The sequence below is a fragment of the Molossus molossus genome, unplaced genomic scaffold, assembly GCF_014108415.1.
Source record: "Molossus molossus isolate mMolMol1 unplaced genomic scaffold, mMolMol1.p scaffold_m16_p_9, whole genome shotgun sequence".
In the NCBI taxonomy this organism is placed as follows: domain Eukaryota; kingdom Metazoa; phylum Chordata; class Mammalia; order Chiroptera; family Molossidae; genus Molossus; species Molossus molossus.
The window spans coordinates 106,774,486-106,794,841 of record NW_023425403.1 but is presented as its reverse complement, the minus strand read 5'-3'; the positions used below and the strand labels follow the sequence as shown (position 1 = coordinate 106,794,841).

Sequence of the window (20,356 nt, the reverse complement as noted above, 5' to 3'; positions counted from 1 at the left end):
GCATACAATGGGCCCAACGCAGTTTTTATGATAAATGGTGCTGGGAAAACTGAACAGGTACATGCAAAAAATGAAACTAGACCACCAACTTACATCACACATGAGAATAAAATAAAAATAAATAAAAGACTTAAATATAAGTCATAAAACCATAAAAACCCTAGAACACTGGCAGTAAAATCTCAGACAACTCTCAGAGCAATATTTTTGCCAATAGATCTCGGAGAGCAAGGGAAACACAGGAAGAAATTAGCTGCAACTACATCAAATTAAAAAGCTTCTGCATGGCAAAAGAAATTTTCAACAAAACAAAAAAGGAACCCATCCTATGGAAGAGCATATTCACCAATGATTCATCTGATAAGGGTTTAAAAGCCGAAATATAGAAAAAACTTATACAACTCAACACCAGGAAGACAAACAATCCTATTAAAAAATGGGCAAAGGACCTGAATAGACACGTATCCAAAGAAGATATACAGATGGCCAATAGACATATGAAAAAATGCTCAACGTCACTAATCATCAGAGAGAGATGAAAATTAAAATGTCAATGAGGTACCACGTCACACCTGCTAGAATGGCTTCCATCAACAAATCAACAAACAAGTGCTAGAAAAGGTGTGGAGAAAAGGGAGCCCTAGTGCACTGCTGCGGAAATGCAGACTAGTGCAGCCACTGTGGAAACAGTATGGAGTTTACTCAAAAATTTAAAAACCGAACTCCCTTTTGACCCAGCGATCCCACTTCTGGGGATATATCCTAAGAATCTGGAAACACCAATCAGAAAACATAAATGCACCCCTATGTTCATAGCAGTGTTATTTACAATTGCTAAGATCTGGAAACAGTCCAAGTGCGCATCAGTAGATGAGTGGATAAAAAGCCTGTGGTACATGTACACAATGGAATACAACACAGCTTAAAAGGGAAGAACTCTTACTCTTTGAGATAGCTTGGATGAACCTAGAGATTATTATGCTGAACAAAATAAGTCAGTCAGAGAAAGAAAAATACCATATGATCACACTTATATTTGAAATCTACTGAACAAAAGAGACTGATGCACAAGATAGAATCAGAAGCACGGCTATAGGAACAGACTGACAAATGTCAGAGGGGAGTGGGTGGGGAGACTAGATAAAGGAAGGTGAAGGGCTTACCCATGGACCCTGACAACAGTGTGGTGCGGACCAAGAGGGAGGTGGGGCAGTTCGGGGCTAGGTAAAGGTAGGCAAAGGAGTGAAAATTGGGGATAACTGCAATGGTGTCAGTAATGAAAATTAAAATTTAAAAAAGTCAGCAATGTCTTCATCATTGAAAACAAATGTGAACAAGAAAGGAATTTATTCTTTACATGTTATCATATTTTCCTCCCGCCACTATAGCTAGTGTTCACTTCCTTCACAGTCATCCAAACTTAGAAATCCTTGAAAAACATGAAAATCCTTAATCTCTAAATTTGAGAGAGGGAGAGGGGTGGGGAAAGAGGGAGAGAGAGAGAAGGAATGGTCTTACTAAGAAAATTATATACTTAAAAAATAAAATAGCTGGTCCGGCTGGTGTGGCTCAGTGATTGAGCATCAACCCATGCACCAAGAGACTGCCTGTTTGATTCCTGGTCAGGGCACATGCCCAGGTTGTGGGCCAAATCCCTACTGGGGGGCATGCAGGAGGTGGCCAATCAATGTTCTTTTTCTTTTTTTCCTTTATTAATTTGAGAGAGAGAGGAAGGGAGAGGGAGAGAGAGATAGAAACACTGATGAGAGAGAACATCAATGTGCCCTGACTGGGAATCAACCGGCGACCTCTTAGTTCATGGGTTGACACTCAACCACTAAGCCACACTAGCTGGGCACGATCAATGTTCTTTCTCTCTCATCGATGTTTCTATCCCTCTCTCCCCCTCCCTTCCTCGTTCTCTAAACAATAAAGAAAAAATAACAAACAAAAAAACAGTAAAACGGCTGACAAAGACAATGGAAAAAAATGAAAGTTTTCCAATCCAAGGTTATATTCTTTCACTTAGTTATCTGAGCTATATATATGATATATAAAATGTACACAGACTTTTAAAAACTTAATTTTTTATCTAATTTGTTTTTGAGATTAAGGCAAATAAAATGACTATTGATTCATAAAAATGTCAAAAGTCAAGTAGAATTCTTAGTATAGTATCTATATTATAATATAATTAATGTATCATTTGTAAAACATTTTCAAATTTCACAGATTATTTATAAGTCAGAAAAAAAGTGCCTTAGAATCTATGAAATATGGTGATAAAAAAGGACACTTTGGAAAGATCTACCTTGGGATTCTAACTATACCTCATACTAGCTGCATGATTTTAATCTTTCTGAGTCTTAACTGCTTAGGATAATATATTTCAATTGCGGGATACGCATTATAAACTCAGAGAACACAAGTTACGATCCTGTAAGACCCACCTGGGAACACTTAATTCCCATCCTGCAGGAATAAAGCTAAGCACCACTGATTGGTTATCGGTTATCCAACATATTTATAAAACATCTATAATTCTTAGAAAAATTATCATAATCTACCGTAATAACCTAAAGCAGAATTTACTATTTAAACATGATGTCACACTTTTTATGTCTGACTGTGCCACTTGGATATAAAGATATGCTCCATGTTTTAATCATTCTTCATTTTAAAAAGCATTCTTTCCATTAAATATTTTTTTTCAAGATGAGTAATTTCCACTTCTAAATGGTCAAATCGTTAGTAAGAGATTTTTTTTTTCCATGTTTAGATTATAAATCAAATTATGGCAAGATTCTCACATCATAGTTTTTATATCATGTGTTTTATCTTCAATTTTTTAAAAATTCCTTTATCATTTATTAATTATATATGCAGTATAAAGCAATAGGGATTTATCATAGCAAATTTGAAAATGCAAAAAAGCATAAAGAATGAAGCACAAAATAAAAGCTGTTTGCCTACTGATAAGCATTGCTAGTATTTCACTGTTTTCTAGTCTTCTCTTTAAATTGAGATGTGTCTGCACACACACTCCACACACAAATGCAGTATGTGCAATGCAAGTACGTCTGCATACTGCTGCTTCCCTTCAAATATACCATAAGCGTTTTTCCATGTCACTAAATTTCCCTCAAAAGTGCCATTTTAATGGTTGCATAGATTCCTGCTGAATGAATATGCTATGATTTATTGGGCTGAAACTCTATTGTTAGATATTTATAATCTTGCCAAATTTCCTGTAGGAATCTCTGATGAGCACATGGGGTGAAATAACTTCTGAGTAAGACCACTGGATCACACAGCATTGATATTTATAAGAGTTTTAACACATATTGGTTAACAGCTATTCAAAAAGGTTATCCAATGTCTATTCCTACCAGAGAGAGGGAAGGAGGGAGGGGGGGGAGGGAAATAGAGAGGGAGAGGGAGAGAGAGAGAGAGAGAGAGAGAGAGAGAGAGAGATGATAGCATATTTCAATGTACCCTTACAATGCTGGTATTATTAATTTTACATTTTAGTTTATTTAATAGTAAAAACATCTCACTTTTGTTTTAATTTGCATTCTTTTGACTACTGGTGATAATACATTTTCATGACATGTTTATTACCTTATCTCTCATATTTTATGTCCACTGCCTATTTCTATACTGGTATATTTATAATTTTCTCAGTGATTTATAAGAACTGAGACATATTACAGTGATGATTTTTCTACTGTATATTCCTATCATGTAGTATTACACTATATGACTTAAATATACTTCAACCATTTTCTAAAGTACTCCACCCAATTTATTAAGTGTAAATTTAAAACATATACTTTCTTCTAATGTTTCATAAACCATTAACTGAAATAATGCTGTACACCTGAAACTAATACAAAATAATATTAAATGTAAACTGCAATGAAAAAAAATTAATAAAAAATAGAAAGGAAAGAAAAATAGAATCCAACAGGGCTGATAAATAACTATAGCCTGGCCTGCGTGGCTCAGTGGTTGAGCATTGACCCATGCACCAAGAGGTCATCAGTTCGATTCCTGTCAGGGCGTATGCCCAGGTTGTGGGCCCGATCCCCAGTGGGGGCATGCAGGAGGCAAGCTGATTGATATTCTCTCTCATTGATGTTTCTCTCTCTCCCTCTCCCCTACTCTCTCTGTAAAAATCAATACACTTTTAAATAATACTACTAATAATAACTATAATAAGCAGTACTGTCAGTATTGAATCTGCTCTGAAGTACTATATAGGTTTCTACACAATATGTGCAAAGGTCAATTTTATTCTTACTTACCGTAAGTGATGATATAATTGAAGTATACCATGCAACTGTCTACTTAAGCTATCTTTTCCTTGAGCTCTATTAAGCTACTTTTCTAACTCAATTTCCCACAGATATCTATACTTTTTAAATGCAAATTCTTTCTAAAGTAATTGCTCCCCCCAAAGAAGTAACTGCCATAACACCATGATGAAGTGATCCCGCTCATCCGCCATACTAGGCGCGTGGCTGACAACTACCCAGCACCTACACAGGGAGCAGGGACACTACACTGAAGGAGGAGGTGATTCAAGATAAAACCACCTGCCATTTTTCTTAGTATATATACAACTTACATCAAAATTTCACATATTTAAAAAAACAACATCAATAAGCTTTCAGAGAAAGCTAAGGCTCAACCATTTTATAAACAGAAGTATGTTATAAACCCCGCAAGTCCTAGCATTGGGGTGTTTAGTTTTAATACCACCTTTCTTCTAAAATCTAAACTACTTTATACAAATGACAGTGTAAGTTCTTTTCCCGGGAAATCAAGCAGGCACAACTCACCACGTCCCGAAAGACAACAGCACGGAGGCGATTGATATCAACATCCTGGAGAAGTCTGTCAGGGTCCTTGATAGGAGAAAGGTTACCTGGAACATTTTCTAGTGAATTCTAAAACAAGATAGAAAGTTGAAAAAAAAATAGCATAAAATAGAAACTTATATAGTAATGTAATTTCTAATAAGTTGCCCATGTTCTTTATCTCCCCATCACTGGATAACATTTAATGACAGCAACACTCTATTATAAGACACTTTTTCTGTTCTCCTATATCTCGTCAATTTCCTTTACTAGTGCTCTTGTTTTTTATTACCAAAGCTACCAATATAGACTTAGCAAAAAGTAGGTAAGATTGTGGTAGAAAAAAGACTGATTTTGGACTTCTAATCTCCGCTGTGTGACCTTGGGCCCATCACTGAAATTCTCTGAGCCTCGATTCCGTCTCGTTAATGAATCTGAGGTACTGGGTTTCTTTAGCCATCGTGCATTTTATAATGTGAGATTATTATATTACATTATTATATGAGATTCTATATGTGTAAGCATTTCATGAGCTACAAAAAGTTAGAAAAGATAAACTTTAAAATATACTAACATAGCCTTAATATTAGAGCTGAAAGACATTTAAGATCATTACCATTGAAATTCTTTTTACAGCTGAAGATACAAAAATTGGCAAATTTATTGTAATGTGTCACATAGCAACCTAATAACAGAGTCAATTTCCCTGAAACTCAACTTAGTACTTTTCCACTTACACAACATGTTAAGAATTGCACGAATTAGCCCTGGCCTGATAGCTCAGGTGATTAGAGAGTAATCCTGACACACCAAGGTGGCGGAGCTCAATCAGGGCACACACAAGCGAGCAATGAGGCACACACGAGTGGAACAACAGACAGATGCGTCTCCCCTCTTTCTCCCTTCCTCTCTCCCCCCTCCCTCTCTCCTTCCCCTCCTCTTTGCTCTCTTAAATCAATACAAATATTTAACTGAATGAGTTAAATTAGATAATATATCTGATGTATAAAAGATAATCCCTGTAAATAAAATAAATTGCTGTTACTCTAACTCAAAATAAATAGGCCTTCTTCTAATTCTCTACAGACCTCAAGTATCTATTTCAGTCTGGAAACGAAGCTGCCCGACCCCACTGCTGCGGGGGGAGGAGCACCGTGTCTGCAGGCTGGCAGGTCTCTGGTCTCCACTCAATTCCACACCTTACCAGCAACATAACCTCTATAGACCTCAGTGACGTTATCTAACTAATAGGCTAACAATGTGTATCAGAGGACAATTAAAGAAAAGAACACATTGACAGCATAGATAAAAAGTACATAATTTATAGCATAAATAAAAATTTTTATTTTTAATGTATATACTATTTTACAAAGTGTTTCTGTATCCATAATGTAATTTATCCTTAGAAAGAAATTTTTATTAAAAAAGTTTGTATCATCATTCCTTTTTAGAAAATGTAAAAAATGAGACCCAATGAAGATGTGTGACTCATGGAAACCTACATAGGTCAGTACCACCTCCTAATTAACTATGATTTACTTATATGGAGGCACATAAAAAAATGCATAAAAACAGGGATAAAAAAGAAAAACACAAAAACACTTACCAACCAGGTCTATTGATTCTCTGTCCTGAAATGTGTTATCTTACTAAGTCAACCTTTTCCCTAATATTTCTGTATTCATCACTTATTATCCAATTTTCATTGCCAAGGTTCTTGCTAGAGACACAGATTACCTCAACTATAATACTATAAAGTTCCTTCTAATTGGGCTTTTCTGTACATATTCTACAATCAGAACAATGCTTGGCTTGAGACTCTTGAAAAGTTCCCTATTGCCTCCTGAATTAAGGACAGACACCTTTAAGATTAAAGGTCTCAAAAAATACTATCATATTTATTCATTTCATGAGTTCATACAATGAGTGGTTAACTGCTAGAAAGAGGAAGGGAATTAGTATTAACTGAATTGTCACTGTAGGTCAGGAATTAAGTACTTTATTACATTACTGTTGTTTATTTAAGTCAGATTTAATCCACTTTTAAAGACCGGAAAACAGGCACAAGAGATTAAGAAATGTGTTGTCACAAAACCACCAAGTGGTAGAGCTAGGATACAGACTCAGAACTGTCGGACTCCAGAGTTTGTGCTTTTGGTGGAGAACTAACGGCGCTCTAGAAGCTCTGGGGTTACAAAGGTGCTCTGTGACCTACGGTGACTCCCTCCGCCCACACAGATGGCGTGGGGCATGACTGCTGCGCATTTGTATCTAATTTTCTCAGCAGGGGAGAGCTGGGTGGAGTGGGAGCTGGAAAGTCATGGTCTAATTCCTCTGGACATGCTCTCTCAATTCAGTGAGAAAGATGCTGCGGTACAGATACACTAAATATGCGGTTGTTCTGATTAAAAAACTGCAGAAGTTTGAAGCCATAGAATTTTTTTTTATGTGTTTTTACTGATTTTTTTTAAAGAAAGCGGGAGGGGGAGAGAGAGAGAGAGAGAGAGAGAGAAACATTGACGTGAGAGCAAAACTTCCATGAATTGCCTCCTGCACGCCCCCCACTGGGGACCAAGCCACAATCCCAGCATGTGCCCTGACGGGAATCGAACCTGGGCCTCTCAGTCCATGGGGCAATGCTCAGTCACTGAGCCACACCGGCTGAGCTGAAAACAGAGAACTTTTTACATGAATTAAACTTCTATTTCATGCCTTCACTTATTGAGCAAAAAAAAAATATGTGTCACTCAGACGTCTAATTACAAGTGTAGTGAGTAATGAGAGACATACAGCGTTTCATGAGAATATCAAACAAACGTGTGTCCTAGACCAGGGCGGCAGTGAGGGCATCTCAAAGCCTCTTCCTCGGAGTAGCCCTTAGCTACAGCCAAGACCTGAACAGTCTCGGTGGGAGAGGACAGGCTGCAGACCTCAGGACAGGGAGCCATGTGAGGGTGAGTAAAGAAGGTCCTCTGCAGAAATGAGCGCAGTCTGCAGCGGGGCTGGAATGGTACAGCAGGGTAAGGGGCGAGCTGCAGGCCACTGAAACATGTGACAGTGCCTGCCACCAAAACCACATCCCTTTGAAAAGAACATTATTCACTTCTGCCATCTTTATATGATTATTCATTCATTTCATTCACTAACACACGTTGAATTCTGAAAATGTCAGGGTTAGAAATAGCTATGACTGAGGGCCTCAGAGCTGTGTGCTATAACCGGGTCAGGGTCAGGGCCAGGACGGTCCAGTTAGCAGCTCCAGGGCCCCAGGGCCCGGGGGGGGGGGGGGCCCAGCCCGGTGTCTGCTCCCCACCCGCTTCACTGGGCACACCCCCGGCCAAGCAAAGGGCGGCAAGGTCAGCTAGGGCAACGGGGAGCGCGGGTCACCTTGGAGGCGGCGGCGGCCAGCCCCGGGGGCGCGTCCTGCTTGCTGCTGCCGCTGCCGCTGCCGCTGCCGGGGGCCGCCCTGGCCGCCCGGTCCCGCTGCCTCTGCCGGCACTGCAGGCAGCTCCGCACGGCCACGCAGCACACTGTGGGAAGCAAAGCTCGGTTACCGCGGTGCGCACTCCGCGCCGGACACCTTGCTGGCTTCTGTTTTCTTCCTTCCCATTCTCCCATCCCCTTATTCTTCTTAAAGCAACAAGATCAATACATATTTTTTACAATTATGAAAAATAGGAATGAAAAGTGCATATAAAACATAGGTGTAGTTAAAACTGTTAAACAAAACCCCATGTGCTACCAACTGGCTAAAGAAACAGAGTGCTACCAGGGCCTTCGAAGCTCCCAATACACTCTTCTACAGTCTCACTCTCCATCACTCAAAATTCTGAATTTTATGAATCAATAAACATTTTAAAAAATTTAATATTCATATTTCATCAATTCTTTGCATAATCATACTTCCCCCATAAGCTGACTACCTTGGTGACGCACCAGTCCCAGCATCCACCTTTCCTCGTGGTGGTGGCCTTTCTCAATAAACATCCAACAAACAGGAGCTCTCTCTTTACTCACTTGCTTTAAGAAGCAGGGGCTTACACAATAAACAGCACCGATTCCAGAATCAACCACCGGAGCCTGAGTCCCGGCTCTGCTGCTTCTGACCTGTGTTCTCTCGGGCCAGCTCATTAAACTATCTGTGCCCTATTTTCCTGGTGTGTAAATGGGTATAAGCATGCTTCCTCAGAGAGTCCTTGTAAGGAGTAACTGAATTAACGTATGTGAAGTGCTCAGAACAGTAAACAGCTCATAATGATACATAATTGTTTGCTTATTATTCACTTATAAAACATCCCTATGCCTAAAAAACAAATCTGCTAGGAATTATTAGGATAAAAATCAAATCAGCACTTAAGCCTCAGGATATATTCAGAAATAAAAACTCACAATAACCAAATAAATGCTGGTTTGAAGGTACTTTCTCCTAATGTTCACTCTTTACTACTGTTAAATGTGAGTGGCCGGGTCTGCGACGGCCCACGCTACATCACCACACCGCTCGCTTTACAGAGATTTCTGGTGTGTGCTCACTCTCTCCATAGTAATAACAGACATGAAATGATTCTTCTCAGCCTGTCCCTCTTTAAAAAATACAAAACAAAAAAGGTTTCATTCCATCATACTTTTTAAAATTTAGTTATAATTGACAAATTATATGTATTTAAAGTGTACAAGATACTTGACACATAAACGCATTGTGAAATGGCAATCACAATCATGTTAAGCAATTCTTATTTCTTCCTTAGATCAGAAACAACTTCTCCCCCGAAATGATACACATGTAGAATTTTACATGACTTTTACCTCGGTGGGTACAAAGAGTGCACACCAGGAATGTCCTCCCTACCTAAGGTCTTGCTTTCTGACATTCGGCTCATGCTCTCAGACCAATGTGTACACAGCAGCTTTCTGGCTCTTTGTGAGGTCTCAGTGGTACACACGAATTTCCCCGAAGAAGGTGTGGACGGTAAGGGCGGTTCCCACTGACAGCTGGTCTAAATGACTGAGAGTTGTCAGTGCTAAGTTTCCTTCTGTTTGTTTCTTTTCTTTTTTTAATATTTGGAAGTAGCCATATGTCATCCTATTTTATTTTTCATTCCCCGAATATCCATAGATTAAACATTTTTCTGCATTTCTCGATCGTAGCTGACGGACAATGCCCTGTTGGTGCCGAGTGTCAGCACAGCAGGTGAGCGCCCAGGCAGTGATGTCTGTCAGCACCAGCAGCTCACTCTGAGAAACAGGGGGACCGGCACGGTCCACTGACCCTTCAGCATGTTGTGTACGAAACTAGGTCCTGAATTCGGATACGTGTGTGAGCTCAGAGCAACTCCCTCTGTATTAGTGTACCAAAAAAGAATCGATAAATGAATATACATTAAAATCACTCAATAAAAAATGTTACACTCCTATTATTTTTAAATAATTCAAAATAACATTTAATTCTACTTCAAATTAGAATCTATTCGATAAATCCCCGGTGCAGATGCTACCGTCTCGGTAACGCGCTGCAACAGTCCCTCGGTGACAGTCTCAGCTCGGGCGTCAGTGCGCCGTGCGCCGTGCACCGGGCCAGGAGACTGGCCTGCAGGCGAGCCCGAGGCGCACCTTCCCTCCAGCACACTCACCGAGCCTCAGGCACTGGCGCATCAGCCCCCCGGAGGACATGTTCTTCTCCGCCTCGATCTCACTGAAGTTCAGAGAGCTGGCGAAGACGAGGACGTCGACCATGGCCATCAGGCGGCCCAGGAAGGTCGCCGCCGTCTCGGCCGACATGCCTTGTGCCACTTCGATGCTTTCCAGCTCCGTCTTTAAGAGATTGAGACGTGTTAAAATTCAGAAGTGTGATGCATCTACATACATGTTACAGGTGAAGAGCAGTTTAGTACATTTAGTATATTCTGTAAGCGAAATAAATTATAATCTAACTCAATGTATTATAAGAGCTGGTTATCAAGTTTAATTAGTTTACCTATGAATTATCCTTAAATGAAGGAAGTCTATTTTTAAAATCTATGTTAGATTTTAAGGTCATTACTTGTAAAAACTACATTCCAAACTGAAGATCATTTTGCAAAGATATTTAGAAACAATGGCACATATATTTATACTAGTTTTATTTGTTAAGAAATAGAAAATTTCTATTTCTTTCCTAAATTCCTTTCCTGTGAAGTATGAGTAGTAGTAGGGAAGATACATGGCACTATATTTGGCGTCCACATAAGACAGCTGTCAAATCAGATGTATAACAATTTCTTATCCACTGCAGGAAAACTAAAACCAGTAGGTATCTCAAATATACAGTAAAAATCTAAGGTAAAAATAATCAAGAAGGTCCTTAATTCTTCTACAAATATAAGCACTGGTAAAAGAAGAATCAGTAAAATTGTGGATTGGTGAAGCTGCACTTTCACTAAAATATTGTCTACAATAAAATATAATTTCCTGCTTTCAAGGGCGATGTTACAAAGTGTTCCGTTAAGATGTATAACTGGATTTTATAAGCAATAGCAATACTTCTTATTTTAATTTTCATTGTTTATCACATAACATTTTAGTTGTTTTGGTTCATTATGACTAGGTCTCATTTTCTCAATGTCTCCAAGAGCAGAGTAAAGTAAGGAATGCTTTATAAATAAAACTACTGTTTACATTTTTTCAAAATAAGCATACTAGCCACGTTGAGTAACTTTAGTTCTTCAAATGATTAAATTAAACTACAAGGTGAGTACATTGTATAGCTATCTGCTCCAATTTATTGCTTCATTCTGATATTGTTATACCCATCATTCCACTTAAACATATTCTTTCTCACATTATTATGGAAGTTCTCATCAGAAAACAATGATTTTTTTTAACGTAACTTTTTAAAACTTCTTGTGTACAAGTGGGAATTAAACATAATAGTTGACTACTGCAAGCACTATATAACTTGATTCTAAATGGAGAATAAACCACCTTTCTTCTTTCCATTTAACGTCAAAATAGTGGCAAAATCATTCTTTCTACAATGAGCTTTAAAATATTCAAAAATGTGTTTTCAATGTTGATTTACAACATTATGCCAATTCAGTATCTGTGGACTTAAGAAATGATTAATTCATTACTTGGATTTTCAAAATGAAAATTCCTTATTTCCTAGAATTTCATTGATATACAGTATTATTTTACAGCATGAATTAAAAATCTGTGACCACAATATAATAGATCATGAAAAGCAAAAAAATTCATCTATAAAAAATATCTTTTAAATCACAGTTACTAATATAAGTTTGTATTTAAAAAGGGAAGGCTTTTTAATGAAGATTGCTTAGACTATTAAACATTCTAAATAATTTTTCAAGATATTATAATTCATTTTTTTTATTTATTGATGTTTTGAGAGAGACAGAAACATCCATTTTTGTTCCACTTATTTATGCATTAATTGGCTGATTCTTGTATGTGCCCTGACCAGGGATTGAACCCACAACCTTGGTACATCAGGACGATGCTCCAACCAACTGAGCAACCCAGCCAGGGCCTAAGATATTAGAATTTTAGAATATCTATAGATATATCATCAAATACATTCTTCTTCATTCTGAATTTATTTAGAAGTCTAACTCATTTTGTTAGCCAATGGTCTTATTTTCTAGTCTTTTGGGATCAACAAGACGTAAACTTCAAAATGTGTTTTCATTTTTAAATGAGTGAATTACATATAGAAATTATAACAAAATTAATTGTTCATATAATTTGCCAAACTGTTATTTTTGACTAAACAAACATTTTTTAAAATAAAAAGCCTTCTTAACACAAACCATAACCTAAAAGAGAGTTCTTATTACATTATACATAAAAATAATTTATAATTTTGATGAAATGTTATATAAAAATCATATCAGGTTTAAAAATAAAGAGCATTCACATTTGATCATTATTAGTTTAATTTAACATATTCCATCCAATTTCCTTTCATTGGAACAAGTTAACATCTGATTGTACATTGGACTGTGATATCGTTGTATTCACTGTATTATAATACTTTAGTCTAAAGATTATTGTATAATAAAATACTAATTCATCAATGAAATTTTTAAAAAGCCTTTCAATCAATCTTTTAAATACACCTAAGACATGCCTAATGTTAAAGATGGTATGGAAACGCAAAATATAACCAAGTCAAAAATTTCATAAATTAGTAAAAATAAAATTTAAAACAAAACACCTGAAAATTACTGAAGTAATACTAACCTTAGAACCCTGGACATGCATTAGACAAAACAGACAACAGACCAAAAAGTACAAGAAAAAAAATTATTAAAATTAAATAAAAATACAATGTAAAATTGAAAGACAAAATAATATATTCAAAAATTATATTTGAGTATTTTATTAAAAGCAAAAATCTCAGAAGAGGTATTCATTTTATAAATTACAATGATTAAGATCAAATATCAAATACTTAGACTTCAATTTATTTTTTCATTAGAATAACTCTGCCCAGATAACATATATGTAAACATAATTGATGTATTAGAAATTGTGCATATTCTATTTAATAAAATAAATATCTTTTTCCAACAGATGACTAAGAAATCATTTAATAAATAAACTAGTATAATGTTTCTGTACTAGTTTAGGCAGAAATGAATCAGGAAATTAAAGTATTCATACCAAACTTCTAGAATATTCTTTAAGAAATTATGTTATAATTTGAAGCCCTTCCTATAGATCAAAACTCCCAGAAGTTAATAAAAGAATAAACTATTTGAGTGATTATAACTTAAAGACTACTTTTCCTTGCTAGAAAAGAATTTATTGATATACTAAATGAGGTCTGCATGTGAACTAACCTAATTACAATCTTTTAAGAATTATACTCAATATATTAAAAAATTTAGATAGTATTAAGTTCACAATAAAAATAATCAACTGTTCCTATTCTCTGATTTTTGGAACAAATATGTGAGCATAAATTTCAAAATACACTATTTACATGGTACATTGTATAGGAAAACATACAAAAGCTTCCTGAGAATACTAAAGTATAGTCAGTATTATGAGCTAAAACAAAAAAATTAATTAAATATTCTTATAATGGTAAGAAAACATAAAATTAAGACTTTGTCATCATTTTTTAACAGAAAAAGTTGTTCTTCTTTCTTATGCCTTTGAAACTATCAGGAAAGCCAGAAATACCAGATTCTATTACTTTTCTGTAACAGCCAGAATAAAACCATAGATGACAGTGAATTAAATTCTGAGCATTCGGTGTTCTGGATGGCTGACCAAAATGGTCAACCTAAAATCATAAAGTGATTTTCAATTTGTAGTTGACCCTTGTTCCTTGCTTCTCTTAGTTTTTTTCTCCTATTTCCTGCTTTCATTTATGACCACCTTGTACAATGTATAGAGAATAAATGAGAGGATTCAACTAACTAGTCATGAAACATTAACTCCAAAAAAATCAACAAAAATTATGTTCCTTCCTCAAAACAAAGACTGGTCAACATACATACTAAGAGGTCTAAATTTTCTCCCTGGTCTTATTTAGAGACTTTAAGTTATTTTTGTAATTTATACTCTATGCCACATATGATTTTAAATAATAAAGGCAAAACTGAATCTCCAATAAAGTTCTATTCTTCCACAAATATTAAGCTCAAGGTGGTTCACTGTAATATAAATATTGTATAACTATACTCCTCTCTCCTTAAAGTTTTCATAAGAGATCTTCTTACAAGTAAGATTAATATAAAGAGCTCACATTTTCTTACATGATGATACTGCAAAAGCAATACCCAAATGTTATCCTTAGCATAGATTACTGTATTCATGTAAGGTCCCAGGGCATAAATCAGACCGACACTGTGCCAGTCCCATGGAAACAGCAGACAAAAAGATTATACCATCTTAGTCTTTTGCCATCAAACCCCATAATAACTAAATTTGTCTTAAATTTATACTATTTTAAACTTTAGAATTCCGAGCCTTATTTCGTAAGTGGGAACATTATTCCATCATGATACGATTCTGAATACATAGTTGCAAGAGGAACTAGAGGAAGGAAACACTCGGTAAGAGTCCCTCTAGAGTACTTCACATACAACCTAACACGCTCCCAACAAACTCCCTGTGGCATCAGTGTCATAAACACCTTTCCTTAAATGAAGAAGCTGCAGCTGAAGTCATATCCTGCACATGATTTATCTTATGCTAAAACTCATATACCGTCTATTAAATCATATCTTCAAGACCATGTCTGAGTCTCACTGATAACAGAAAACAAGTTTGTTTCCAATACTAAGAAGTAAATGATCTGAGATCCACCCTCGAGACTGTCGGGAAAGACAGTCCCATGTTGAGCTCTGCGTCACGTTCTACACTTACTGGAGTCGTGTTTTCAAGTGGATGACCATGCAGAACACTCAGCATTCCACTCCCTCCCTCCAGATTACGTACAATTTCAACATCAGACATGTCACATGCTAAAATAACTAGTATGCCTGGGTGTGAAAAGTTACACATCTCGTAGTAGACTGTAATGACCACAATATACTCAGTAAAATTGCTTTTAAAAAATTGAACTTTAATAAATGTTCAGTAAGCCAAATTTAAGTTCTTGTTTAATAGGAAAGAATGAATTTATCTTTAAGCTCTAACTACTGAATTTTCGATGGTCAGTAAGTAATAAAATGTTCACACTAAAACATTACTATGACATTTGTTTTTATTTGAACATCATGACAAACTATGACCCACAGGTCAAATCTGCCCCACTGGTTGGTTTTATAAATAAAGTTTTATTGAGACACACATACACCCATTCCTTTATGTAACTGTCTATGGTTAGTTTTGTAAAACAAAAGCAGAGCTGAGTAGATGGGACAGAGACCATACAGCCCACAAAACTGAAAATATTCACTGTCTGATCCACATAGAAAAAGTCTGTCAATCACGGACAACATCATCGTTTCTCATAATTTTTCATTAAATACATATCTGCATAGAATGCATGAATATTTTGAAAAACTCCATAAACCTAGGAAAAATGATCCGATCACTCAAGCATTAGTTTCAAATGTTTTGATTCTCTTTATATATCTAGGTTTAAAATTCCAATGGCATCTATATGAGACTGTTTCCCTTTGGAAATCTGATGTTGTCAATGTTTCGTTTTTCACTTATTCCTTTCAAAGAGTGCTCTTGATTACACATTTTAAATCTAAGTCAAACAGCTCCCTACTTTAGTTTTAATTTTCTCTTTATTTAATCTCCTCCTTCCTAACTTTCCCCCTCTACTACATTATACTTTTCAGCAAGAGTATTACACAGTCACGAAAAGGAAACAGTACTCGGCAATCGGCACCCATCACAGCTCTACCAGTGTAAAACGGAGAAACAGGCTGGCTGGTTCTCCTAAGGAAACAACTGATTCAAAGAACATAAAATAAGCTATGCTGTATAACCAGGCACAGGTACAATCAGTTAATGGACCAAAATAACAAAGTAAGACAATGAAAAAAAGTTTCTACAACCGAATGAATTTTAAGCTTTAAGTAATTTCAAATTCAAACTATACTGGTCAAAATTGAACAGGTAATAAATTTGGAAATCAAACCTCAAAATGTCAGTTTTTATTGTGTATTCATTATAAAATAAAAATAAGCAAATTTGGGCAGTGAAATAGCATATACATCATAATGTTTATCAGTAATATAGTTCATTAATTTTTATTTTCCCTACCTTACTAGTGATCTTTTAGTTTAAAATTTGGAAGACTATTTAGTAATGTAAATATCTGAAACCACTGAAAAGTTTAGCACCAACTAGTAACTTTATATAAAGCCAATTTTTTGTTCTGAAAAATTTTAAAACAATACACTAAAGTGAATTCCAATGCCCACTTTTAAAATTCTTGACAACAAAGGATAATTTATAAGACATAAAACAAAATTTATGACAATAAGACGTGCCAGGAGGAAAACATTGCTTTATTCAGTTTTTAACGTATAAAAGAAAAAGAAAACAATTCTCCCTGCCTCAATACTATTATGCCTTCTTTACAAATCCAAACACAATTCTCCACTTGCTGGCCTTGGGTACAGACCCCCAGAGGGAAGCAGCTGAAAAGCAGGGACAGCGGCCTGGTCTGGGCGCCCCCGCGGGTCTCCTGGCTCGCCTGTCGGCCAGGGCTCCCGGAGCCCCCGTGTGCTCTGCCGCCCCCTGGGCCACCTGTCTCTGCAGCGTCCTGAGTGACCTCAGGAGCATGTGCCTGAGAGAAAGGGTTTGAGAATACCATCTTTTGTTGCTGATATTTAAGATGCTAAGTTGCTTTGGAAGTGGCAGCAATGACAAAGGGCCCTGTAGTAAAAGCCTGTTGATGATGCAATAAAGCCAGAGATCACTTCAAAACACAAAGACATCTTAACAAAACAGGGCTGTCTCTGAAAAAGTGTAATGTTCAGACTTAGATGCGTTTCCAACATGGCAGCAGAACACAGGTAATGTGGGGAGCATCCTTCCCTAATTCTTCCCATTTTCAGCAGGCAGCTATGGAGTCAAGACTTTTTTATACGGATCAGAGACATTTTTAAAGTGATAACTAACAACTAAAATATACAGTTGGCATCGACTTACTCTATTTGAAATGACACAATTAACACTGAATGCCTTTCAACCTTATTACATTAATACATTTCAATTTTTTATAGAGAAAAAGCTATATTTTCTAAAATAAATATTGAACCAGCAAATAAAATTCGACGAAAATGCTATTAAAGACCATGTGAGTAACAAAGTTTTCTGAGGTTTTCAATGACTGTGACATTTTCAAGATAGCATAAAAATGGTATATTTTGTACTTTTCTACCTACATGCCTAAGTTTTAAGTAAGAAACACTCTCAGAATTTATTAATTTGGTTATTTTGGAAGCAAACTGCTTCAAGATCAATCTCGGAGAACAGGACAGTAAACATCCTAGATGTATTTTAGAATAGTATTAAGTTTAGAAATACCGCTTCAAGTGAACCATATAAGATGGCATTTATAATAATGATTTTTTCTAAATTTATATTCATGTCTGTAACTAGGATACAGTAAGTATGAACTTGCATTTAGAACAAGATTTTAACAGTTTGTTATAATATACATTTGAAGGGATAAACAATATGTAGAAAAGCAAATCATTTCTAGTTATGACTCTTTCTAAGAAGTATTTATCAGAATTGCCAGAGAAATATTTTCATAAACATACATAGGTAGAACCCAACACTGACAAATAAAAATAAATATGCATTTATTAAAATAACTTCATATGGTTAAAAGTTCTGTCAGATGAACATGTTTTAAAATCCTTCTATTCACAGAAACGAAGATTGTGGAAACCTTCTGCTAGCCCAGGCTTTATAAACCTGTTGACAACATGGAGCACCACTGACATGCACGGGCCATGTAATTATACAATAAAACCACTAGATGGAGGCAAAGTACTTACAGTTGGTGACGTAGCAGCAGAGAGCAAAGGTAAAATTCCTCCACAAGCAATGATGATGTTGTCTACCATTTGGGAAATGAGGTGAATCGTGTTATGTACAAAAATAATGTTTTCATTGCTATTGACAAAATCCATTACAGACTTTGTGGAATGGCTAAAATAGCAGAAAGACAAAACACAAATGAATACTTCCTTGGCTTAAGAATAAGAAATTCAGACAGTTTATCTAAAACATTTTTAGGTGACAAATAATAAAGAGTGAGGCAAATTTAAAATGGAGTTATTAGAAAACTATAATTTAAAATTGAGATACTTTATTACCAAACATTTAGCATTCATCTCTACAGTTACTGTGTGTCTAAGTGTATCAATCTTGAGTCTTGATTCTCCTTAAGAAATACAGTGTATCAGCTTGATTCAAAGACATGTGAGTCAATGGATGGATGGATGCAGCTAAGAAGTTTACCGTGCTGACAAGCAGAACTGGGCAGCGAGGAGCGTCTTACTGCCTCTTAGGCAGCCTCAGCCTGCTGCTTCAACAGACTGCAGCCCCACCTCTGACCAGCCACACTGAAAACACAAACTGTTAGTCACAGAAGTGACGCAGTCAGTGGGTATAAAATCAGAAAAAAAATTAAGGACTTATTGAATAAAAAGAGAAAAGATCTCAAAGGTTGGTGGTGCAGCTTCCCCATAAAAACCATGCAGTGCAGATATTCAGAGAAATACACTGCTTTAGTTTGGTGTCAGTCAAGAATATGAACAATTTTATAATGGGAAAAAAAAGAAACTACTCCATAATCAAATTTAAATCAATGATTCTCAACTTTTTAGAATTGTAAAATATCATGTGTTATATCTTATATCTCAAGATGTTTTACCATCCTAAATGCAAAGTTCTATCTTTTAAAACCTTAAATTACATAAAATTCTGTTTGGGAAATTTTTTGAGAGCCTTTGAAAGGAAAGATACACAATATGTCAAAGAAAAGAAAACTGAATTATCACGCACTTAGAAGCTACTAACATTGTAATTAGAAAATTACACTATATATTTCCATACACTGACATTCATGTTAACAGCATTGTATTTCATGATATTCGGGTTCCTTGCTTATCATCTCTAGGTAATTTAATATAACAACATGAGCAATGAAAAGACCTTTGTTTCTACACATCAGTAGACTAAGGACACAGTGATCAATAACATCAGAAGTGAAAACACTGTGGCAGACCTTGACTACATCCATATTCCTTCTTCCATGCTAACACAATCTAGACTTAGTTCTATTACTGAACTGGACCAGGCCTAGCAAAGATAGGTTGGCCCCAGCGGCTAGGTGACGGACCAGTACTGCTCTGTATAGGCCGGTCGTTACAATCCCTTCCCTTTTGCTGGTGATCAACTTTGAGAAGAGCACGTAGTTAATTTTGCCAGCATGTGAGATATAACGGGGACATTTCTTGAGGGGCTTCAATTTTTTTTTTTACAAAAGGAGGAGGAGGAGGAGGAAGAGGAGGAAGAAGAAAAAGAATAACCGTGAAGGAGGAGGAGAGAAGAGAAGGGGGGAGTGGGGAGGAAGGAGGGAGGGGATGCAGATGAAGAGAGCTCCTCACCCCGCGCCCCTGGTTTGGGCGAGGTCCCTGCACTGATCACTGATCGATGCTGGGATCTAAAGCAACCGCCTGCACGTAGAAGAAAGATCTGAAGCAGAGAAGCCCACTGAGCCGAGAATACTGCGCCGTGACCTCACGGGCTGAGGTGGCCTCTCACAGAGGGCCATCGAGTCCTGACCTGTATGCCTGCACATACGCACTGCATTTTTATTCATTTAAATAACTTTAATTTGTTGTATACTTGCTATTAATTAATAATTAACTAATCTATTGTACACTTGGTACTAGAAAATTAAATTTAAAGGGAGGTAAGGTAATGATTTTTGTAGACTTGTTTTCATTAAGTGATTATATTTGAACTGATACCCACTTACCTAAGTGGCATGGTCTCTA

The 20,356-nt window shown here is 36.4% G+C and overlaps 1 protein-coding gene across 2 annotated transcripts in view; it reads right to left on the bottom strand.

Annotated features, from left to right (window-relative positions):
• NBEA (neurobeachin) overlaps positions 1-20,356 on the bottom strand; it is a 763,707-nt gene that overhangs the window by 506,419 nt on the left and 236,932 nt on the right. For both annotated transcript variants that reach the window (XM_036249654.1, XM_036249655.1), the window contains exons 24-28: positions 18,347-18,500; positions 13,101-13,109; positions 10,493-10,673; positions 8,250-8,392; positions 4,845-4,952 (exon numbers count right to left, since the gene is read on the bottom strand). In XM_036249654.1, coding sequence (XP_036105547.1) covers positions 4,845-4,952; positions 8,250-8,392; positions 10,493-10,673; positions 13,101-13,109; positions 18,347-18,500 — 595 coding nt within the window. The remainder of the gene's footprint in view (positions 1-4,844; positions 4,953-8,249; positions 8,393-10,492; positions 10,674-13,100; positions 13,110-18,346; positions 18,501-20,356) is intronic.